This window comes from Martes martes (assembly GCF_963455335.1).
Source record: "Martes martes genome assembly, chromosome: 10".
Classification (NCBI taxonomy): Eukaryota; Metazoa; Chordata; class Mammalia; order Carnivora; family Mustelidae; genus Martes; species Martes martes.
The window spans coordinates 108002428-108028267 of record NC_137898.1 but is presented as its reverse complement, the minus strand read 5'-3'; the positions used below and the strand labels follow the sequence as shown (position 1 = coordinate 108028267).

At 43.5% G+C, this 25840-nt stretch overlaps 1 protein-coding gene across 1 annotated transcript in view; it reads left to right on the top strand.

The window, feature by feature from the left end:
* The window catches only part of POU2AF2 (POU class 2 homeobox associating factor 2), a gene marked incomplete at both ends in the record, with an annotated part of 66486 nt that overhangs the window by 28559 nt on the left and 12087 nt on the right, over positions 1-25840 (top strand). Inside the window, one exon of the mRNA XM_080816402.1 lies at positions 15241-15350. Within this exon, the coding sequence (XP_080672528.1) occupies positions 15241-15350 (110 nt within the window). The remainder of the gene's footprint in view (positions 1-15240; positions 15351-25840) is intronic.

Below are 25840 nucleotides of genomic sequence, written 5' to 3'. Positions count from 1 at the left end.
GGATTTGCCGAACAGTGATTTTTCAGATTTGATGGAAAAGACACTGCCATGAAACGGGCCATGTGCAGGACTGGATGATGAGCGCCAGGTCCCTTTGTCACAGATCCCAGGCGGATCTCTCAACATGACAGTCCAGCTAGCTGAGAGCAGCCATATCTGCCACCTTCCCTGTCCTCCTCTGTACATCAGGTCTACTTCCAGCCATCTGGACCCTGACTTGGTAAGCCGCGGTGGCCAAGGCCCCTCCTCTTGGCTCAGTCTGCATCAGGATCACTGCAAACCCCTCCTCGAAGCAGAACCCAGAAAGGAGCACTCACGGCAGTGGACGCAGCCACCCTGAGCCACACCAGTCTCCACCCTACCCAGATGTCGGGAGAAAAGACATCTGTCTGCGCGTGAGCAGCCCACCAGGTCCACCGGGCAGGTGCTTGTTCCCCCTCAGAGAAGAAAACGTTTCTCCTTTCTCTACTCAGCACCCGTGGCACCAAATGCGTGGGTTTTCACCCACCAAGAAATTCTCCGATTCGCAGCAGATGCCAACTGGGTGTCCTACAATTTAACGCAATGTTGACACTAACTACCCAGGGTTCGTGCAGCCCACAGGCTAAGGGCTCAGTCCCATAAGACTGCCCCCGCATTTCAGATGCAGATTACAAGTCACAGGCTGTCACCTGTACATCTGGGTGACAGGCTATCCATCAGGAACTCCCATGACCCCATCCTTGGATTTACTAATTTGCTAGAAGGGTTCACAGAACCCAGGGAAACAGTGTACGTGCCATTCCTGATTTATTGTAAAGGATGCAACTGGGGAATGGTCAGATGGAACAGGTACATGAGCCGAGGAGTGGGGAGGGTTTGTGCCCGCTCTGCGGTCCCCTCTTCCGGGCACCTTGATGTGTTCACCAGCCCTTCAGCTTCCCGGACCATGTAAGTTAGGGATTTCCATGGAGACATCATTATGTAGGCAAGACAGGTTATTAACTCAGTCTCTAGTCCCTCTCCCCTGCCCAGAGGATGGAGTATGGAGCTGAAAATTCCAAGCTTCTCATCGTGTCTTGGTCTTCCCAGTGATCCGTCCCCATCCTGAGAATATGCAGGAGGCCACCAAGTGTCACCTCGAGTAGAGCAAAAGATGTTCCTGTCATCCAGCAAATTCCAAGGGATTTAGGAGCTCTAGGCCAGGAACTGCAGTCAAAGACCAATATTAGAAAAAAGCAAAATGTTCCTAGCACCCCTGTCATTCAGGAAATTACAAAGGTTTGAGGAGCTCTGTGTTAGAACCCAGGGCAGGGACCAAATACATATTTCGCATTATGTCACAGTACCATTTTTTTTCTCCATTTAAGAGGCGTGTGTTACTAGCACATTTCTCTTCTGTCTCCCAGTAGAAGCCTCCCTGGCCCCTGTAATAAAGGGGCCCCTGGGCTCCTATGCATTATGTCAATGGAGCTCGAACACTGAATTACCTGCTCCCTTCAACCATCCCTCAAAGAAAGGCCAGAGAAATAGGGAAGTCCTGGAATAAAGGAAACAGAGGGTGCCTTGGTCCCCACTTTGGCATCCCTGCTCCGGGGTCCCTCACACCTGCCACATACACCCTTACCCACCAGAGCTACCTTATAGCAAATTTATCAGCAAAGTCCCTGCCAAGTTGTCAGGAGCTACCCAACCACACAGCAGGTGCCCAGCCCTGGAGTGAATAAAAAAGCTGATACAGAAACATTGTGGTTGGAATATCTGAGGGGTGTTCCCGATACAAGATAAAGGAGACAAATACTAATCGTGCCTGTGCTATGTGGATTTGTGTTTATTCTACCAAAACATACCCTTGTTTCACCCTCCTTAGCGGGCCACCCCGGACCATCATCAGACCTCGCTTTGACCCAACAACCTGTTTCTGTCCGTGCCATGTTTCTGAAGCCACCAGCAACTGAAGCAAACACAGAAAAAGCTTATCGCTAACCCACACCCTTCCAGCAACAACCATCCACTCCAATCTGCAAAGACTTGTTTCCTCGGAATAAGAAAACAACCTTTCTGGGAACTTTCTAAAAAGTGTGTTTAATTCTATGTAAACAGTTCTGGAGTTGTATGCAAATACAGCAAGCGTCCGAAATAAAAGGTATTTTAAAGCAGAAGCAAGTATCTGTTGCAAAAGAAAGCATTCTAGCTTTTCCAATGACATCTAATATGCGAAATGCCACTGCGGGATTCTGGACATTTCTGCATGAACTTTGCTCTAGAAAATCATTATGTTGTTGAGTTATGAGTACAGGACCCCCTACAGGGAGATGTTTACAAACTCCAGTGGTGTGTTCAGCTCATGGAAAAAGAGAGGTATACTCGTAGTGACATTTCTTTACCATGCAAAATAACGGGATTCCCTCTGATACACTTTATGTTTTTTGTCTTGCCACTTGTCCCCAGAAACTGTTGTTTCTGATGGATTTTACAACCGGGTTCTGTGTGGCCGCAACCTACCATAGCGGCGACCTACCCTTGCAACCACTCACCATCTATACAGCTGAGTGCCGTGGGGATATGGAGAAGAAGAGAAAGATGACCTGGTCGGGGATGAAGGAGGAATATGCAAACCACCGACCGGCATGGAAAGCAGCATGAAATCAGTGCCATTAGAGAGATTCAAGCGAGAAGCACCGTGAAATGAGCCATTAAATCCATCTTGGCAAAGGTAGCCTTGGCGTTGAATCTTGAAAAATCTGTAGAATTTCAACCACACAAAGTGAGGGAAGGGTGCTTGGATTTGAGAGAATACCATGAGCAAAGGTAGACAAATGGAAACGCCGATGACTTATTTGAAAACCAACCATTATAGTGAGAGCAGGGGCCCCCAACCTTCAGCATTTATTAAGAATCGCATGGGGGCAGGGAGCTCGCTTAACATGAAGATGGCCCGGCGTGATCGTCAGATGTTCCAACTCAGCAAATCTAGGAGAGACTACGTTTTCTAAGCGTTGCAGGTGATTCTGAGGCGGGTGGCCCAAGACCGCCACGGAGCGCTGGGGTAGAGACTGTGAGGAACGCAGAGGTGACAGATACAACAAAAGGTAGGCCGGACCCAGCTCCTAGGGAGCCTCAAATGCTGTGCTGAGAAGGCCGGGCTCTATCAGCAATGCGTGTTGTAGCCGTGTTTGAAAAGGGTTCCATCCTACTCGAAAGGTTTAAAAGATTCCAGTGCAATGTTGACAAGAATCGACATGCTTGGGGAATTCATTGCAGAAATAGTAGAGTTCACTCAAGAGTGTTTACTTTATTTCACTATGTTACTATGGAGCTATTCGGTTAGAGGAGTAAGAAAGAATGAGTCCGGGTGACCCCTGCCTGGAAAAGAATGCAGATCGCGGGGCTGTAGGGTCAGCGTGGCGATGGCTCTTCCTCGTCTCGTTCACTTAAAGGAGTAAAGGACACAGGTGCTAGACACTGGGGAATTGAGACAGATTTTGTCCTTTTGGTTTTGTTTTAGAAATACAGAGACCCCAAGAGGCGTGTTCTGTCCATAAGAGAAGCACAGATACAAAGTTCTTATCTCTGCATTAGAACACTCTAGAAAATCATTTATACTACAGGTGCTCTTCCAAAAGATGTGGTCTCAATCCATGTGGTCTCAGAACTCCTTTACTCTCTTACAAATAATTGAAGACCCTGCTTTTTTAAAATATGACTTATATCCACATATATATATGTATATATATATACACAATATAAGATATATATATATATATATCTTATATTGGAAATTTAAACTAAGCATTAAGAAAAGATATTTACTATTCATTTAAAATAACAATAATGAACCATTACATGTTGATGTTAAAAAAATTTTTTAATTAAAAATAACTATGCTTTCCAAACAAACAAATTTATTGAGAAGAGTGGCATTATCTTGTGATTTGGCAAATCCCTCCTGAAAGTCTGGCTTCACAGAAAACAGCTAGACTCTCACATCTGCTCCTCCACTCATAGATCCCAAGTCACCTCGCCTCTAGAAAACTCTTCCGTACATTCATGAGAGAATGAGAGAGTAAAAGGCAAAAAAGTCATTAGTTTCTGAAATTGGTTTACACTTTGCAGACCTCCTGAGTTAGTGCCCTGGACCGCTGGGGACCTCCAGATCCCACTGATCTGAAACGGGGTAAGAGCCTGTGAGGCCGAGCCAGGGCGGAGAACCACCAGGCAATACCGATTTCAAGCCCTGAAATTCCAAGTCCCAGACCAATCCAGACTGAACTAACTGTTCAGGACTGGGAGACAGAACCAAAGTTAGGTTAAGCAGCAATTCTAGGTCCTTGAAGATGAATAAGGGAAATGTCAGAAAGTACCTAAAATTTGGTTGTTTGGGGGTTTTGTTTTTGGTTTTTGGTTTTGCTTTTTTTTTTTTTTTTTTTTTTTTACTCTAAAGGAGTTCATGACACTGAATAGTCCTCAAAAAGACTGTTTTTTAAAAAGCTTAATAAGGGTTTTTTTTTTTTTTTTTAGAGGGGGAGGAGCAGAGTGAGAGGGAAAGGGAGAATCTTTTTTTTATTTGAAATCAATTTAATTAACATATCATGTATTATTAGTTTCTGAGGTAGAATTTGGTGATTCATCGGTCGCATGTAACACCCAGAGCTCGTTCCATTAAGTGCCCTCCTTAACGCCCATCACCCAGTGACCCCCTCTCCCTGCCTACCTCCCCTCCATCGATCTTCAGTTTCTTTCCTATAGTTAAGACTTTCTTATCGTTTGTCTCCCTTTCTGATTTCATCTTACGAGAGGGAGAATCTCATGCTGGGCAGGGAGCCTTACGTGGGGCTCAATCCCATGACCCTGAGATCATGACCTGAGCCAAACCAAGAGTCAGATGCTCAGCTGACTAAGCCACCCAGGTGTCCCAGTATCTCAGAAACTTCTGAATTAGAATTGGCTGGGGCCAGGCATAGGTAAAAATACCACATCCACTGCTAATTCTGAGGTGCTTCCAGGTTTAGGAACCTCTGGTTTAGATCATATGTTTATGTTTTATATATAACAAGAAGGTTAACCAATTGTATTACAATGTATTCATTTTGTATTCATTTTTATTTTTTTCTTCCTAGAATTCTTTCTATATCTGAGAGATGCATAGCTTTTAAAAATTATGTACCCACAATCTGCAAATTACAGGCACAGAACCTATATTTCCTACCAGGACGTAAGAGCTTTCTCATATGCACTATTTTTTTTTAAACCTAGCTCTAAATTAAAGAAATAGAAAATGCCACTGCTATTCACAAAACAAATAATGGATTTCTTGTTTCCATAATAAACTTTTAAGAGAGTCTGTTCCTAATGGAAACTCATTGTTACTAAATAAAAATCTTCTTGGGGAGGAAAAAAGTCCTTATATATAATCTACATCGGGGATGCAAATTGTAGAGAAACAGACACCAGAGGATTTGCATGTAATCAAATCTAAAGTGAGTCATTGCAGAAGCATCACAACCATGTAGAGAAGACTTTCCCATCAGGATCAGGCTTACCTGACCAGAGACCAGGACCCCTTATCAAGGAGAACACGACATTCACATCCGACATCACCTTGAAGAAGGAAATTCACCAGAACCATCCAGAATGGAAAGTGGTGAGTCAATGTCAATTATTACAATGTTTTAAAAAAATTTCATAGTCCTAGTGTTTATTTTTGACATCACAAAGTCATAATGTGAAGCAAAGGACGAGAACAAATACCCCTAAACTCTGGCTAGAACATACAGAACTATAAAAACACAGACCAGAGACCGACAATTTAGAGCTCTTGGTAACATTTTCATAATTCTAGTTGCATTGAATTACTAATTGTTAGGTTTACCTTTGCTGTCTAGAGTTTAGGCAGGTATTTATTTTGAAAGATCTACTCTACGGAATGTTATTTTTATAAAACAGAAACTTGGGTATTGCAGCATTCCTTTCCATGATGGTGAAATGCTATGTGAAATGGAACAACTTCTGGAAAGCTCTGAATTATAAGGGAAGTGCAGGAGAAGAATCCACATTTATGTAGAACCTAAAATACCTTTTATTCATGCATCTTGTTTTAGGTTCTTAGTTTAAGAATGAAGGACATCCCACGTGCATGGGATAAGAAAGAGCCTCGGCTGTTATTTCACGAAATTCATAGAAGTTCATGTATATAGATCTTTTCCAATTCGTTCACTCTGAGGATGAAGATTTTAGTGTGAACATAGAGTAAAACCCACCCCTTCAGGAACAAATTTGAGATAAAGAAAATGAGAATTTTCAGTGTTAATAAATAATGACCGAATATTTCAAAAATGCCTTGTAAAGAAACTTGAAAGAAAAACTAATATTTTTAAAAATGCCCCAGCTCTTCAAAGTCTGATCTCGAAAAATAAGATGATAGAGCCATCACATAAGAGTATCTCTGCATTGCGGCCTGGAGTGGGTAAACAACAGAAGTGCTAAGTTTTGGACCCAGGTGTGAGACTTCAGGTGGGGGGAGGGTAGCCCTGGGGAGGCGGCTGTGGGTACCTGCAGCGAGCCAACCAAACCCCTACAGAATCCTAACACACTTGACCTCACTTTAGAAAGTTCAGTCTTTCCAGTTGAAACTTTCATAAATAGTATATATTATTTTCTGCTTAGTAATTAATATTGGCACATTTTACTATTAATCGCAGAACTTACCTTTCCTGGTATTCTCCTGGAGGTTTCCGTACTGAAACTAGTAGGACATCTACCCCACAGGTCAGAATTGGAACCACAAACACCAAGCCTCTAGTGGGTGCAGATTGAGCACTTTGTATTCCTATGGGGGCATCTGCCTCCCTTCTCATCCCCAGCAAGTCAGGCTGAGCTGGTCAGCAGGGCAGAGAGGGGCACTTGGGCGAGAGGGGGGTAAGCCAACACACCGTATTGACTCCTGACCACCCGGGACCTCATTCTTGACCCCTCCCTGCCAGGCCAAGACAGGGAACAAACATGGGCACTGCCCATCAATAATCCATCATTCGGGATTTTATTCTAATCTGTCTTGAGTGAGAATGTGTGAATCCATACCACGAGGGACTACAATTCAGAGAGACATCACCTATTATCTTACTTTTTCCATTGTCAAATGATGTGACTCAAAACATGAATTGCTCTTTCCTAAAGTTGTGGGAGAGTTTTCGGTTCTATTCTTTTTTCTTTCAAGCTCTCTCCATTCCCTCACCGTAGATAGCTAGCACCCTCTTAGGAAATGCAAGGAAATGTATTCCAGAGAGTGTCATCAAAAATAGTAAAATAAGGGGCGCCTGGGTGGCTCAGTGGGTTAAAGCCTCTGCCTTCGGCTCAGGTCATGATCTCAGGGTCCTGGGATCGAGCCCCACATCGGGCTCTCTGCTCAGCGGAGAGCCTGCTTCCCCCTCTCTCTCTGCCTGCCTCTCTGCCTACTTATGATCTCTCTCTCTGTCAAATAAATAAATAAAATCTTTTTTTAAAGAAAAAGTAAAATAAGAGAGTGCTTCAAATAAAGACCACAAGTGTATTTGAATTTAATAACTAGAAACAGTTGATGAATCACCCACATTTTAAATATTCTATTTCAGAAGATATGGGTTTGTTGTGATGGAGAAAATGTTTAATTTTCAAAAACAATAGAGCAACAGCAGTCTTAAGCATACTATGGGCTAAATTCTTTATCAAAATAAACAGCGGAAAGGAGAGGATGTAAATGAGACAGTTTCCTGAGTGTACATAGTCACAATACGGCAGTACAAAATTTTTTCCCAAATTCTAAAGGCTAAGTTGATTCTTCTTAATAAATTTGCTTGTTCTTTCTCTCCGGAAACACAGGTCTTTGTTTTCTCAACAACTGATCAGAATGCAAGTTTGTATCTAGAGTATTTGAATAAAAACTCTTAAGCAGCTCCTAGTTTATGCAGGTGTGGGTTCTTCAAATAGACACAATGCACAGGCAGAAAGAAATGTTTGGGAAAAGGAATACTGGTAGAATTTTTAACTCCTCTCTATAAAGGGAGGACCAGACAGGTTAAAGAACTTCCAGATTTCTCAAAGCATAAAGAATACTCTGGTTGATAGTTTAAAGAAATTGTACCAGGCTCCCCTGCTTAATTAAAACGTACTTGGAATTCATTTTTTCCTGCTGTGTCAAATATAAGTACTTGCTTTTATTGTAGCTTTGTAGCTCTGCTTCACAGCAGGACACTGATGTCCCTGTGTCCCCATCTCCCTACCTCCCACACTCCCATGAAGCCCTAGAGAAAGGATCTCATCCACCCCTCTTATGAAAACGCTGTGTCCCACATTCTGAATATCTCCACCTTTCCAAACCCTATGGTCTTTCTGTGCCTGTAAGTCATTTTATTTATTCCACAGGTATTTATCAAGCATGTACAAGGTGCTGGATTCTTGACAACACCAATAATTCCTTTTTCTCTGCTGTCTTTTTTGCACTTCCCTGATGCTAACGCTCTGATACGTTACAAACCCCCATTTCTGACCTCTTGTCCCTGCTCCCACCTTCCCTGTCCCCTGCCTTCCCCTGGGCATCAGAACTGTAGCGGCCTCCAAGGCTCCCTGCTTGGATGTCTAACTTTCTATTGCCACAAAGTCTTCCTTAGAGAACTTTACTTTTATAATTCTATTTACAGTAGTTTAAAAGGAGTTTCTTAGAAGTGCTGGTCAGAGCCCCTATCTTGTCTGTAGGATATTTGAGTCTGATAACGCCCCCACAATCTCAAAGCCAACACGTTCAAAACCGAACTCTTATTTCCCCATGAAAACTGACTCTTGACTCTCTTCCTTGTCTTGACTTTTTCTCTTAATTCTGGAGTCATTTTTATTGTGTGTATGCATGTGTGTATGTATGTGTACGTGTATGTGTGTTTTCTTTTGAAAGTTCTCTTAAATCTGTGCTTTCCTTGTCATTTCCACTGTTCCCGGTTAGCCTCTGTTTGACTTTTCCTGTCCTCCCCACTTCCTCATCCCCAACCCTTCCTAGGACTCCAGCCTCAGATTAATCTTACGAAACAGTATTCTAAACGTTCCCCCAAAATGACAAAGACACAGTACTCTTCTCTTCAAAATGTTTAGTTAAAAAAATCATAATTTTTACCCTCTGGTTTTCAATCTTCAGCATGTCCATTAATCTCAACCGCCCCCCACAAAAGGATGCTTTTGACAAATAATTATGAGAGCCTACTATACACCAGGTCCCATTCCAGGCATTGGCACTTGAGATGGTTCAGTGAGTAAAAACAAGCAAATATTCCCACCCTGATAGAGCTTACATTCTAGCAAGGAGCAGACAGACAGCAAGCAATAAAACTTAATAAGAAAATTATACAGGTCGTTATAAAGTGACAAGCACTACATAGAAAGAAAAAGCAAAATGGGGTGAGGGGAATTAGGAATGTTTTATGGGAAAGATGCAACCTTAAATATGTTTGACATTTGAGCCAAGACAGGAAGGGGACAAGGGCACATAGCCCTGTGGATAATTGGGGGCAGAATAATCCAGATGGAGTAGACGGCCAGTGCAAAGGTCCGAAGGCAGAAGCGGTGTGCTTGGTGTGTTTCAGAGACCGGCGGGAGTACCGTGAGCAGGGGGAGATTGTTAGGAGGTGAGCTCGGCAGGATCACGGATCATTCTAGGGAGTTTGACTTTTACCCTGAGCGAAATGGGGAGCCATCGTATTGTTCTGAGAGGAGAAGTGACACAGTTGTGCTTTCCTGTCTGGTTGCTGGGCTGACCATAGACCGGGTCTAGACTGAAGGGGGCTGAAGACTGCTGCAGTAATCTACCTGACAGATGACCTGAGATTGAGACCTGAAACTAGCCGTGGGTGGGGAGGAGAGTCAGCAGCTTCTGGATCTATTTTGTAAGTAGCCCCATCATGAATTCCTAAAGAATAGTTTGCGAAGCGGGACAGAAAGAGAAGAACCCAGGATGATGCTTATAGCTTTGTGACCGAGGACCTAGAAGGGTAGAAATGCCACCAAATGAGAAAAGGAGGTTTCCAGATAAAGCAAATGCGGAGAGGAGAATAGAGTTCGGATTTGGACATGAGGAGTTTTTGATGTCTCCTAGACATCGGAGTGAAGATGAATATCTAAAGTCTGGGCTATAGGATATCGATTTGACATTCATGTACATGGAGATGGCATTTAAGCCCATTAACTCCATTTACACTTGTTCCTTCCCTTTCCACATGTGCCTTGTTCCTTCCCACCTCTGTATTTGTTTGTGCCATGCCCAATGCCTGCAAGACCTTTGTCCCTGCTCCTAACACATCTACATCCTTCTGCATCCAACCTGAATCCCATCCTTTCCCACAAAACTGTCATCGACCACCCAAAGTGTGCTCTTCCCCTCCCCTCCCCTTTCACATGTGAATATCTCATTTCTCTCCAGAAAATAGGATCTCTTTGAGGACATCTGCTATATGTTCTCATCTTATTTTGCATCCCCTGTGGCATTTGGCCCATAGTTTGTACCAAGTCGGTGCCAACTGGTACATAAGACTGATTGTTGATGACAAAACTTCAGAAGTTTTGATCTGGTTAATTGCCGTCTCATAAACTTTATCCCTCTATCAATTACCATGTGGTTATTTGTTAAACTTATTTAAAATAGGTATATTTCTCCTAGGCTTCTTGGCATGCACACAAAGTATGAATTGATGAATCAGATTGAAATCATCAACTCAAAAGCCCTGCAGGGGAAAAGTGAAGCCAAGCCCATCTGGAGACAGACAAGGGATCCGGGCTGGACCTCTTCAGCTCCCCCACCCCTTTCTCTCTCTCAGACTTGTACCCATGCCCACCGTCAATCACCAGCTGTTCCCACTTTTCATTCCACCAGGAATACCCACGTTAGAATTGGCCCCCACCTGAAAAGGAACCCTATGAAGTCTTCTCTGTTATGTGTACCTGTGGTTCTCAAACTTCAGAAAACACTAGAATCACCTGGAGGGCTTATTAAACCATGGCTTGCTGAGCCCCAGCCCTGATGATTCTGATTGAGTACATCTGGAGTAGGGCGTGAGACTGCCCATCTAGCAAGTTCCTAGCAGTGCTGGTGCTACTGGTCCATGATCACACTGTGAGGATCACTGGGGTGCCTTCTCTCTTTGATCTGTCTCTCTGGCTTTGCCACCTGTCTTATCCTATTAGTGCTTGAGTCACTCTCCTAGTCCAGGCTGCTCCCAGGCACACGGGAGCTGTCTCGGGCATGGATCAGGCCACCTGGCCGCCACCACTCTCTGGTCCTTCTTTATCCTCATCTCAGGGATTGAGAGCCAACCTATGCCCTTGCCCCCAATTTCTTGCTTTATCTTCAACTTCCTTCCATCAAACTCTCCCCTTTCCTAAATCTTTAATTCCTTCCTCTGACCTGTTCAAATATCCTCAAATCTCTGCCATCCATAAATTGAGAGACGTAAAAATATAAGCAAACCTCTCCGTGATCCTGTAGCTCTCTCCAATTATCATCCAATACCTGCTTCCCTTTCTCGTTCAAACGTCAAGAAGAAATCTCCATCCCTGTCTTGACCCTTGACCTGGCTTCTAGCTAAACTTCCAAAGCTTCTCTTGCTAACGTTGACATCCACCACTGGAGTGAAAGCAGTGGAAATCCTGCTGTCCTTATCTTCCTGGACCCCTCTCTCCTGCCTTTCATGCTTTTCCCTTCTTTCGTGAAACCTCTTCCCCTGAATTCTGTGGAAGTCTTATTCCGCTGGGTTTTCCTGGTGCTTCTCCAGCTGCTTCTTCTACGTTATCTTCTTCATTTCTCTCTTCCTCCTCTGACAATGCTTCAAATGTGGGTGTTTCCCAGGCTTTCATCTGTAACTTCCATCTTTACCCCAGAGGTTCCCCAACCAGTGTGTTGGGAGTTGGCGTTAGAGGAGTTCCCAAGGTATTGATCCTCTGGGGCCTTGGGAACAGCCTGGCCTGCTTCTCCCGGTGTACCAGACACCTGGTATGGTTCCTATGTGTGCCATGATGTGACTAACCTTTACTCCCCCAGGTAATTCTATCCTCTTTCCTGGTTTCATTACCACCACATCATGTTGGCTCCAAAACTTACATACCCAGACCAATCCCGTGGGGGAAAATTCGAGAATCACCCTTGAATCTTCCCTTTTCTTTCTCTCCCACACAGAAATAATTTTCAAATGTCTGCTCCTTGCCCTCCTGTCTCCCACTACTCAGAACCCATTATCTCCTGCAGTGGGGAGGGTTCAGTGGTTCAGCCGCTTAAGCATCAGACTCTTGATTTCAGCTCAGGTCGTGATCTCAGGGTCATGAGACTGAGCCCCATATTGAGCTCTGTGCTCAGCATGGAGTCTGCTTAAGATTCTCTCCCTCCCTCATCTCCCATCCCTCCCTCTCTAAAAAACAAAACAAAACAAAGATGACAACAAAAATGAACCTATTATCTCTTGCATGAATTTTTCTAGAACCCTCCTGACTGATCTCCCTGTGACTTTGTGCTTTGTAAATCCACCCCCTACACAGCTGCCAGAAAAGTCTATCTAAAATGCAAATCGAACCACACTAGAGGCTTCAAACCTTCCAGTGACTCATTGCCCACAGGATGAAGTCCAAACTCCTTTGCCCCCCAGAAACTCCACGACTGAGCCTATTTGTTTCCTCTTCCAGCCTCACTTCCTCCGTCACACATCTTGCTCAATTTCTGCCTTCAGGACTTTGCCCCTGAGGTCCTCGATGCCTGGAATGTTCTTGCCCGCTTTACCATCAGCCTCCACAGTCCCTTCCCACCCTCACAGGGAATTGACACGTCTGCGTTTTTCAGAATGTCCTAGGCACAATTCTGTTGTTGCCCTGAGCACCGTTGCATTGAAATTACCTTCTACGTTTCTCTCTCCTCCCACTAGATAGCAAATTCTTTCGTATCCCCAGTTCAGACGCCATGCCTGACACACAGAAAATACTTCGAAAAATCACCGATGGGTAAATGTGGCCTTGGGCTTCTCCAAAAAGGAAAGTATCCCATACATTCTAGAGGCAGCACCTAGATTCCTTCAGAACGAACATAAAGTCCTCAAGCTTTAAACTGGAGGCCAATTTGAAAGAAGTATTTCAAGCCTCTTTCATTAAAAGATATTTAGACCAAAATTAGGTTCTGTTGAACTTAGACCCAAGGGACCATTCAAATAACTTTATTTTTGTGAAATCAGGTTTCTATGTGGTTTTATTTGAGCTAAATAATACGTTGCCTTGGAACCTCCATTTTTTTTTTCCCCTCCTTCATTTTATCCAGGCATCTTGTATAAACTTCGTAGTTCAGGATAGTTTCACATGGCCATCTTAGAAAAGGCTGCAGAGAGATTTTATGGACAAAAAAGCTGGGGCTAAGAGGTTGTGGTCCTCTCCCATCCGTGAGCAGAGGAACACATGGTCATGGAGGCACTGGCCGCTGAGCCAGCAGCCTCCTCCCTCCGATGGGTTCCTCGGCCTCAGGTTTGGGCTGTGTTTCTTTCCTTTCTTCCTGCCTTTTATTCTCTTTGTAGTGAGGTTTGACTCAGAAGTCAAATATATCCTAGACTATCCACAAATTTAACCAGATTCGAGAATTTTTTTGGTAATATGCCCACGCATATACGTGTGACTACCTTCCGCCATGCGTACTGATGCTTAATTCTGTACCAGCTGAAATCGCTAGTGAGTGCAACAGCTCAGTTAAAATGAACTGAAACCATCCAACCTACTATGGAACCATGATCTCAGAGTTAGAAAGTATCTTCTAGTTCCTGCCGTTTGGCTGCGATTCAGTGCTTGAATGCTTCTGTAATTGTCCAAACAGAAGGTTCTCCTGTCGTTGTTTGACTGTCCTCCGTGACAAGGAACTCACCATCCCTAAGAGCAGTGTTGCCAATTTCAGAATCTTGGGGAAAATTTTTTCTCTATAGTCTGTTATCTCTCTGTTAATTTCATCACGGTCAAAACAGCAAATGTTCCCAGTTATTAGAGCTACAATCCAACCTAAGTCTGGATCCCAACTCTATTGCTTATTAGCAGCTATGAGACACTGGCAAATAATTCAGCCCCAGAACTCAGTCTCTTCATTCATAAAATGGATCAAATGAAATAATACAGGTAAATTACCGAGCATACTAATATGTCTGATAAGTGCTCAATAAATATTTGTTAAGTCATGAATGTCTCTTCCCTTATCCTTAGCCTAGTTTCAAAGCAGCAACTCTCCATGTTGAAAGACTGTATTTTCGGGCGCCTGGGTGGCTCAGTGGGTTAAAGCCTCTGCCTTCAGCTCAGGTCATGATCCCAGGGTCCTGGGATCGAGCCCCACATCGGGCTCTCTGCTCAGTAGGGGGCCTCCTTCCTCCTCTCTCTCTGCCTGCCTCTCTGCCTACTTGTGATCTCTGTCAAATAAATAAATAAAATCTTTAAAAAAAAAAAAAAGAAAGAAAGAAAGACTGTATTTTCAATAATAAAAACTGCTGGGGCTCCTGGGTGGCTCGGTGGGTTAAAGCCTCTGCTTTCAGCTCGGGTCATGATCTCAGGGTCCTGGGATCGAGCCCCGCATCGGGCTCTCTGCTCAGCGGGAAGCCTGCTTCCTCCTCTCTCTCTGCCTGCCTCACTGCCTGCTTGTGATCTCTCTCTGTCAAATAAATAAATAAAATCTGTAAAAAAATAATAATAATAAAAACTGCTTAATTTAGTGCAGTAAACAGAAAAAGATGGCTTTCGTCTTAGGAACATAATCTTAAGGCAGTCTGGTTGCCCAGCACACCCACATCAGTCTGGTTGACCAGCTCACCCGCATCAGGTAGGAATATGATATGGCAGGAATGCTGTCACTCTGTAAACTGAATCATGCAAATCGAACTTTTGCATCAGGTAGTAAGAAGCATTATTTCAAGGTGCATCCGATTCCTGATCTTGCAACTGAAGCATAAATTGTAAGCCTTCCTGGAATAAATCTTGACAAATCAGGATACAAAAACAGAGACATTCTGAAGAGTTGTTGTGTAGAAGGTGGGAGGGGGTGGGGGTGTTGCAGGTAAGTAGAGCTTGGCCAAGTTTCTGTCAAAGAAAGTGACTAAGTGACTTCTACTAAAGCCACTTCAGATTCAAGAAGTCTGTCATTCTAATGAGCAAACCGCACCACAGTGACGAGTCCTTGAATACATCCCCTGGGGAGGTTAACCTATCATTTCATCCACCTTTGATCATTGGTTCCATTTGCTTAAGTCCCAGGAGACTACAGCAAACGCGTGTATCAAGGCGTTCGAGTGAAGCACACAGTCAAAGATCTACTGGCAGAAAAACGATCCAGGCAGACAAGTAACTCAAGATTTAATGTAAGTCTCGACTTAATTCATTCTGAAGTCTTTGCAAGCCGAAGTCCTCTTTCAGGGTTAGTTATTCCCCTCTCCCTTCTCTAGACACCGGGTCTCACTTCTCCAGTCTGATGTCAGGGGTTATCGACATGTTATTCTAAATCTGGTAGAGACAGCTTAGAAAAAGCCTCTCTGTAGCATGCAAAATCAGATTAAAACATCGTAGTTGCAGACGTCTTCTATCTGAAGCCTCTGCCTGCTCTCCATGTCTTCCTAAATAGCTCCCCCTCCTTCAGATGTTTCAGGAGTTGCACCCAGATCTCCAAAATTGATTCTAGAGCGGGAGCAGTGGTTGCCTACCAAGATGGGTTTGTGATTGCTTAGTCTTTTGATAACACATAGCCACATGAATGTCATGTGTCGTTGCGTGTTGCTGGGTGCAGGACACAAGAGCAAACGTGGTAAGCATGTACAGCACCGCGAACAGGGGCTGGCATAGAAGGCAATGGTTCTTGGGGGCAGGCGGCTCTGCTCGGAATGTGGGCTCAGGGTTCAACACCGCTCCACAATCAAACTGCCGGGATGCATTTCAAGTGAACCAACTCCAGATTCTATTTCCTCCCACCCAAGAACTTTTATTGCACATCCTCTGTCTTCCTTTATTTTAAAGCACCTCCTCTCTTCTAGTTCAACAAATGGAGCTTAGTTGATAAAAATACAATTGGAGTAATTTGCTCTTTGTCTGTTCCTAGCACAGTGTTTCTTACTGTCTGCTCAGAAGTCACGGGGGTGTGCGTTTCAAATATCCGTACCAGTTTAGTCTCCTGAGGGAGAGAAAGGAGGGGATTCAATCTTATTTTTTAAGATTTTATTTATTTGAGAGAGAGAGCATGTGCAGAGGGGGGAAGGGCAGAGGCAGAGGGTGACGCAGACTCCCCGCTGAGCAGGGATTGATCCCAGGACCCTGAGGTCGTGACCCAAGCCAAAGGCAGATGCTTAACCACCTGAGCCACCCAAGTACCCGAGGAGGGAATTCAGAGGCTATTTCAAAGGAGCCACAGCTTTGTGGATTGGCCACAGCTACAGCCAAAATTGTGAGATCTAATGGACGTTCCAGTCATGTTGTCAATGGGGAAGGCAAGAATCACAGATCAAAGTCATAGTCAAGGAACAGATGTTGTATCTGCCCAGTGTGAGTGAGCTCTCACTCACCCCTTGGCATCATTGTCAATACATCATTCAGTGACAAGGCACAATGCCAAACAGAATTACAGAAAAAGACAAGAAAGCATAGTATTTCCAAATGGGAGTTATAACTATATTCTTCTTTGAAAAATTACCTAACATTTTTTGCTTAAGATCTGTGACTATCACATAATATGTTTTCATTATTTTGTTGACATTTCACTCTTTCAGAGATGTAACAATATAAACATAATTCATAATGGGCCATATTGTTTGATTTTTTTTAAATTGCAGATTCCAGGTCTCTCTTCCATGTCTTATTAATGTAGAGATTTTGAATGGGAGCCAGAGAATGGTCATTTTTAACCTGCTCCTTGGGTGATTCCTTTACACATCTGAGTTTGAGAACTTGACCAGAGAGCAAAGAACAGAGGTTTAAGCCTCACACAGCCAACGTTCTTATCTCTACCCAGATCACAGTTTGTTGAGCTACTGTTGTTGGCCCAGTGACACTGACAATGTTATAGTGAAAAGGAGACAAAAATCTACGTTCAAAAAATACAAGACCACATAACAAACTCTAGACTAAATACAAAGGACCAGGCAGCACCGCCATGTGATATGGAGAGTACAGTACTATTTGCATAAAGACAGTTTAAAGTGCACTTCCCTGTGTTGTCTCATTGGATGGGCACACTAGTCCTGTGAAATTGATATTTACACGGTTTCCCATTTTGCAGATGGAAACATTGAGAAAAAGAAGAGGCAGGAAGTGATGGTTCTCAGGTTGCACAGTTAGCAGGTGGCAGGTCTTCTGGCTCCCAATTCAATATTCCTTTAAAAGGGACAGATTGATGCGGACTGTGTAGAACAATCTGTGATTCCTGCTGCCGTAGTCCCTTTGGGCTTCTGTAACAAAATACCACAGATGGGGTGGCTTCTAAGCAGTGAGCATTTATCTCTCAAAGCTCTAGAAGCTGGAAGTCCAAGTTCTGGGGGCCAGCATGGCCAGATTCTGGTGAGGACGCTCCTCTGCGTTGCAGACTGCTGACTTCTGATTACACCCCCACTTGGAGGAAGGGCCTAAGGAGCTCTCTCAGGGCTCTTTCATAAGGGTGCTAATACCATTCATGATGGTTCCCCCTCATGACCTACTCAGCTCCCAGAGTCTCCAGCTCCTAATATCATCATGCTCGGGGTTTGGATTTCAACATGGATTTTGGAAAGACACAAACATTCAGACCATAGCCCATGCAAACAAGGGGGATTAAAACACAGGAAAATATATCATGTGGAAAGAACTTCCAGAATAAGAAACATACAAACCCACCCTAACTATGGTACTCGTGCTCGGGAGCCAAGTGCATGGGCAGCATGAACTTAGCGTTGTCTACAGGTTCATAAATATTACCTGAGATCTCAACACTCATGTCTTACTCTCAGCCTTGCTCCAATGCCCTGTTAAATTTAGGTAATTAAACGCATATTTTCCCAAAATATGGTTATTTGGGCTTTCGGTATCTCCATTATAAATTGATTTTACCGTCCACCTGTTAGCCATTATTCTAGAAGATCTATATGTCTCAAGAAGGACACCATATTCCTAGGAAGACCTGTTTCTGTCCTTGTGCAAGTGCAACCTGGTGAGCAGAAATCATGAAGAATCAGGTTGCTGGGGGGCACTCGGGGTTCTAATCACATGGGTAATACTGAACCTCCCTTCTCTTTTTCATGCCAGCGTCCAGGCAACAGTAAGTTGAATGTCTTAAACAAGTTCAGATGGGAAGCCATCCTTAGGCATTCAAACTTTGCTACTGACAGCACGGGTAATAACAAATGAGAGGCCAGCTTGAGGAGACTGGAGACCCAGAGCTGTATGGTAATACAGTTCTGTCATATAGAGCATTCTAGGCCAAGGGCCCAAATCCTGGAACCTGTATATGCTCCTTTCTATGGCAAAGTCAGTGATTCAGCTAAGGAACTTCAGAGGGACCTACCCTAGTTTATCCAAGTAGATACTGCCTTGCCTTACATTGAATGCTAGCACCTGCCCCTCATGAGAGAGGCTTTGAGAGAGAGACATACATGGCACAGAGGAGAAGACACACAAAACAGCAAGGGGCAGGGCAGTCAGGAGGCAGAGGTTGGAGTCACGCAGACACAAGCCCAGGAATGCGGGCAGCCACAGAAAGCCGGAAGATGCAAAGGGTAGACACTGCCCTTGAGTCTCACAGGGAGCACAGCCCTGCCAACACAGTGACTTGGGCTCCCGGCTCCCAGAACCATACAGATAGATATTTCAGTTTCTTTAAGCCACCCGGGTTGTGGCAATGTCTCACAGGAGACCTAGGAAGTCAACACACATATATGATGGAAAGTAAGTCCCTCCAGATACGTCTCCTTCAGGAAGTTTCTACTGATGCCCAAGTTGGTGCTCTACTCTCTGTGACAACACTTCAACAAGCTTATACAGGCTGTGCTAATGCATCTTTACCACAGTTTCCTTCCAGAACATCTGTTTTTGATACCATGAAATATTTTTTACATCTTTGCAGTAGGAATCAAGAGGAGAGAAATCCCTATCACCAAAGAGATTTTCACCAAAGACTGGACTTAAAACCACTTCTGTACATCCTCGCCATGAGCCTGTGGTTTCACACTATTACTGTGGACATCTGGTTTTAAATCGTGGTTTTTCTCTTTCTTTCTCAGTTTTTTCTGTGTTATTCTTTACCATACTACTCAATCTTCTATCAGAATATTTAAAATATGAGCCATTCACCCCCAGCTAGTACCAAAAATATATATGTGTATATACCTAATGAGACTTTTGATGTAGATTTTTGTTACATGCTTTTTTCAATTACATAATTTCAGTTGGGCTTCGTAAAAGCAAATCCTTGAAAAAGTCTAATAACATCACAAAATTCAGTGAACTCTCAGTTGTCTATAGTAAAGAACAAAAAGGGATAACAAGAGGAAGCAATAAGGCTAATAGCCATAATTTTTTCATTTTGCTTTGAAATTGAGTGAATGATTTGCAGGCTCTTGAGCTTTCTAATCAAGTTTTTCTTAAGCTATCATAAAGATTCATTTAAAATCATTGAGTATACAACAGCTGGCATGAGGGTAGAAATTTTAACTTACTAAGTAGGAAATGGAGATCAGTCTGAACTAAAAATTATTAGCAGCACAGGGGTTTACAGGGCACTGTGAAGGACATACCGATGAGCCTGGGATCAGCGTCTGTTGTTCAGTTTCTTTTATTGGTTTATGGGCAAGCTAATAACTATCTTGCCCCTTCATCAAAATGCTGTAGTGAGGAACAATAAGGAAATAGACAGGAAAGTTATTGTAGATTTATATTCTAGGTGGTTTGGGAAGGCCTGAACTGAAGAACATGTTAAGACGAGACAGCCCAAGTGGAAAATATGTTTGGATTATATCAGTCTTAAATTATAAATATTATATACACGTACAGACCGAAAGTTAGCCGTTTGCATTGTCACGATTCTTTTACATCAACCTCGATTGTTTGCTTTCCAAGTCATAACGACTTTCCTCTTCTGTATTTTCCTAAATCATTACACTTAAATTAGCTGCTGAAATCTCCATGCCAAGAACACATAAGACAGAGCCATATTGTCAGCTGGGTGTCTTAGTTAATAATATTTCCTAATTATTTCTGGAAGGAAAACGTTGTAAACACAGAAAGAAGTATGACAACAGTAACTATTGATGGAAGAATTTGGAGTAACAGAAGGTAAGTGGGTGCCATATAGTGCATTTATGGCCTAGAGTAATTGAAAGTGTTTGATCTTTGTTGAGAGATGGCGAAACTCTGTGAGCCAGATGTGTATTGCCTAGCTCCGTCCGTAACTGTCTGCCTCTCTATCAACACTGCTGGTTACAGGTTTGTTTGGTTACATACCCAGCTGCTGTTTTGCAGCTCCAATCACAGGCACACGTCAGTCACCACCGAGTGCAAACACGGTGATGTCCGTATCTGCAATTTGTGTTTGGATTTCTCGTGAAGCGTTTAAAAGAAGTAAGGCAATTGGCAACTGTATATTATAGCAGCTCAAGGTGTCTCTGATTCCTCTGAAGCTTTGAAAAACACATCCAAGACATCTCTTCTGCACCAAAAGTAAAGTCTCCTTTCTCAGTCTGTTCCAACCCTTCCTTCTGGCTCGAAGTGATCATGGGCAGCTCCTTTCTTCTCACTGGGCCTCAGAGCCCTTGTGAATAGAAGCAGAGAGTTAGGTTCTTCCCATCTCGGGGTTCAGTTTGCCTTGATAGCTTTTCCTGACCTCAGAACACGTCCCACCCACTGCCAACGCTATCCCCAACCTCCAAGGCCAAGCGGAAGCCCTCTCTGTTCTGAGAAAGATGAGTCGCCTTTCCTCTAGTTCAAGTAGAACTTTGCAGATTGAGTTTTCAAGGGAAATGAGGAGCAGAGAAATCACAGAACGCATGAGACTGATTAGGTAGAGCACAAATGTTCTGACACTAACTTAACGTCTAGTCGAAGACGGTATGGGTGGCACCACAGAGATGACTTCGAAGCCTGGGTCTCCTGTCACCTCAGTTCTCTCTGGGATAGATAATAATTCTTACTAATGATAGTTATCATTTATCGTTAGGCTCTAATAGAGGGACTTATGAATTTTCATTTATATACTTTACAACATATACCATTTGTCAACAGGAAGCACAACGGACTTGAGAGGGTAGCACTCAGAGCTATTTTTCAGATGAGGAAAATAAATATCAGGTAGAAAGCAGTGGAGTATAGATTTGACCCAGGTTTGCTGGATTGCCCTTGTTTTGCCTTCTTAATTTACATCTCTGGTCCAAGGAAGGACTAGCACTGGAATAACCACTTTGTCTCAGGCCCTCCACTCAGTGGTCTTGTGACCCTTCAGGTTCCAGGCATGACGGTGGGTCATGACCTTTGACCTCAGCCCTCCTGTCCCTGCAGTGGTTCTTGTAGGTTGTTTACATGATGCCACACCCAGTCTCAGTTAGAACCATTACCCTCCATGTCTGTGATGCCCAGACATCCTCAGAAGAACTAGACACAAAAAGTTCTTGATGTCCTTCTAGAACCTATCTCTAGCTCTGTCCTAGAACTTGCTTCCAGACTGTCATTCCTCTCTGTCATTCCCCACCACTCCTGGACCTCTGATCTCTTGGGCTCACCATGGCACCTGGCCTCTCTATCAAAAGAGGAAAACACTTCCTGAACCAGAGTCATACCACACCACGCTGACCTTGCAGACTCTTCTCTGCTGCTCTCCTAGAGATCTCAAGGACCTACCTCACCCAGCCTACTGCTCACTGCCCTTTTCCTCTAGCCTGTAGCTTACTCTCCTGATGTGCCTTTTGATAAAGTGTGGTTTCATTTTTTAATATTACCTAACTACCTGAGAAGCTGGTATCCCATGGCTCACTCCATGGGAATGGATGTAGAATGTCACTTCACCCTTGAGAAGGCAGAGAGCATAATGGCTCCCTTTTGAGGGCTATAAGAGACAGAACCCGGAGCCCAGGGAATGCAGAGTTTATCAGCTCAGGTGACCTGCTGTCTCTGGTGATTCACCTCTTACATGTTCTCCTAGTCTCCATGGTGTCCAGCATTCTCTCATAATTTCACACACTAAAGACTCATATGTTTATTCCTGATACATATAACAGCCACTAGGGAAAGGGAGAGTAATTTCCTTATGCTCTTAACTTCTCATGAAATGTTGGGAAAAGATGAAACAAGGTAGACCACCAATGGTCTCATTTCCTAGACACTAAGCCAATTTTTAGTGTTCAACGCTAATTCTGATGCTAATGCTAATGCTGATATCAAAATCAGTCTTTACTGATTTTAATCAAGATAATACCCCCCAAAACCTGCTGAAACTTGGACAATGTATAGGTTGTGCTACTTCTCTTTGGTATTCTAATGGTGGTGCCTCAATAATGAAGAGGCTAAAAGAAGAAGACTACAAAATGATTATCCATGCTTTAAATTTAGGAAGTCAGCTATACCTTCCTTTTTCAAGGAAGAAATCCCAGCCATTGTAGCCATGACTGTCTTGTCAAATCGAAGAACAGAGCACTTGGAGGTGAAATTGAATCCACAGTTAGAAGAAGGATAAGATTTGGGCAGTGGTCCCAAGCCCTGAAGACATACAAGTGCAAAAATGCCTGTACAACCATTACAAGAAATACCCATGCTCTTCTCTGATTTCTTAAAATTTGTTATAAAAATTACTTTTTGCCTCAACTCTCATAAACTGAACCCACCCTACCATGTGATTTGGCTTTATGAAGATTTTCCTGGTTGCCTGGACTCAACAGATGGTCATCGTTTGACCCAGTGTGTGTCTTCCTGCTTTGCTAGTGTTTTGTTTTTCTTATTTTTTTAGAAGTAACTGTCCCTCTGCGTTTGATTGCTAAATCTCTTAGGAAAACTGTTATTTTTCTTTAATAAGTACATGTTACTTTTTTTTCTGAATTGCCAGCAGAAGGATACTACTTATTTGCAATGTTTTCAAGGGAATCAGTGTCTACCCTGGGAGTGTCTCCCCCACACCTTTTGCTCCCTCTAATATTTCAGGGCTTTGCATATTCTTTTTAAGGTTGCCAGCTAACCCCCTTTATGAGCCCAGAAAGAATTAAAAAAGAAAAAAAAATGTTTTCTGAGCAGGCAATGCCTTGTCAACTCAAAATGCCCATGTTTGAATACAGAGGTACATATTATGTCCTTGGCATTCATTTGAATGGACGCTTTATCTATGCCTTTCAAAATAGCCCATTGTCTGACTTTAATTAGCCCACTATCCTGCCTTGTTTATAGAACTGAACCACATTTCCAGGGCTTTCCACATTCCCCACCCAACCACCTGCTCTTTCACAATTCCAGAAAATTTTTAAAATAATAATAATAAAGGCAAACCTTTTGCAAGCAACTTATTTTTGCAGCTGTTCTAGTAGTTCTGTAGGTTTTTTTTTTTTTTTAATACCACGAAATCTAAAATATTTCCTGGTGGTGAATTCTTTCCCGCAGCTTGCAAAAATCATCATGCTCTGCGGTGAAACAGCCACGGCGAGTCCACGTGGCCGGGCTGAACTTTCTGCATATTCTGTTCCAGCTGCGGCGCACAGGACCATTTGTCCCCAAGTAGCCAGCGGCTCCTGTTGTCCTTACTTAGCTACAGAAATAACAATACCATTCCAAAGGCGCACCTGGGGTAAAAGAAATGCATTTCACTTTGTAACTTAGGCAACAGAAATCACTTTCTCACAGAGACAGCCTGGACGTCATTTCGTGCCAAGCAGGAGAGTTTTAACAGTAAAATGTCAAGAAACTGTCAGAAAGTTGGAATTCTGTAATCGTGTTAGCTTTCCAAAGGACATAAAATAGTTCATACACCAGAAATGTAAGACACTTGGAATCATAGTTTGTTTTTTTTGGGGGGGGGGGGAGTTTACCATAAAGATATGGTAAAACAGCTCCTAAATTCTATTTTTTTAACTTTTATTTTTTTAACTTTTATTAAGGAGCTGTTTTAATTACCAAAGAATGCATAGTAAAATTTCAAACAGAATAAGGGGTATAGAGTAAAAAATAGAAGTCTGCTGACCTCTCCTGCTTACTCATCCCCTTGTCCTACTTTCCCAGGGTCACAACACTGAGTTCCATGTACAATCTTCCAGAATTTTGCTATGACATTTTATTAAAAAGAAATTATGTTGTTGTACCAACAAGTCAATGAACATCAAAATCTATGTTCAATATTTACCCACACTATTACAAACATGCATAAATTCATGTTCTCGTGGTAAATTCCCTACCCCCAAGAGAGAATCTAAAGACTTTAGGTCTACAGTTCGAGCTCTATACATTTGAAGGCTGTAAGCAAATGATTTAACCCTTTTATGTCTCTGTTTTATATCAACTGTGTAATACTTACTTTGCCAGAGGCTGGTGATAATGAAAACCAAGGGCACAGAACCAGATGAGCGATGTCTTTGTGAGATAAATCCTGGGCAATCTAGGGCTTTGTAGACAAAAGGCAAATGTTTTCAAGCATAGATGTGTCAATATTCCTTACTCACAAATGCTTATTGGACCTATACAATATACTATTAAATCATTTCTGAATATAGGGTTTTTTCTTTGTAAATAGTGCAGTCTGAGGGAGACATGCCAGCCCCCTCTCTACATGCAAACATCAGCGGGGACGTTGGTGATAAAGAAGAAAAGACAGAAAGAGCCCCGGGAATTGGTACATCTGGGATGGGTAGCCAGCAGCCCTCAGCGGCGCTCACATGGCAAGTGTCAGTCCTTGGCAGGCTCTAAAACAAAGCCACCTTGAATTTGATATAAACGTTACATGCTGACCTCCTGACACTCCGCCCCAAGGACAGCCCATTGGACCCCCTCATCGCTGGATCTCTGTTCAGTTGCAACAGCCCGTACACTCATCCATCATCCACTCTGACCCACCATTTTCAGCATCAGATTAAATTTGCTGGAATGCCAATACCACTGTGTCCACGTGGCTAATGAGCTTCTAAAAGACCATTGCCTGCTACAGGGCAAAGTCCAAGCTCCTCAGCATGGCTCATAAAAACCCTTTATAGCCCGGCTCCTACACCCTCCACCACTTCTCTTCAGCCTTGTGTCTGCATGCTTCCTGCCATTTCCATGTCCATAACACACTGACCACACATTCCAGCCTTTGCTTTTCTCCTCAAATACAATGGCCCATATCCTCTCTGCTTCCTGATTTCCTCTCATCCTTCAAAACCAGACTCAGATCTCTCCCACAATATAGTGTGTTCAGCCGCCTTCCCCCCAGTCCCTCCTCGCACCTGGGAGCCTCCTTTCTCTTGCCTGCACCCCCTCATCCTTCAGTGTCTATTTTAAGTCCTCTATACCTCAGTTTCCCCCCTTGTCTGACTTCCAGAGTGTGTAGAGCGTAGGCCACGCTGTAGTGCATGGGTGCATGGACTCCAGTCTCTCCCCCTGTATGATGTGCTCAGTTGCCTCCCCCCAGGCAGCAACTCACTCCACTCCACCCCCACTATACGATCTAGCCTGCACTGGAGTCCATGAGCTCTGCACTGTGAGAGACTTTCTCCTGGGTGCGTCTGCACCAGTTACTTGCTGCTGCCTGAGAACCCACCCTAACCTTAGTAGGTGACAATAACTATTACCTATATTTCTCACAGTTCTGTGGGCTGGTTGGATGTTCGGCTGATGGTTTCCCCTCGGCTCAGTCGTACAGTGGCCCTTAGCTGGAGGTTCATCCGTGCTGGGAGTC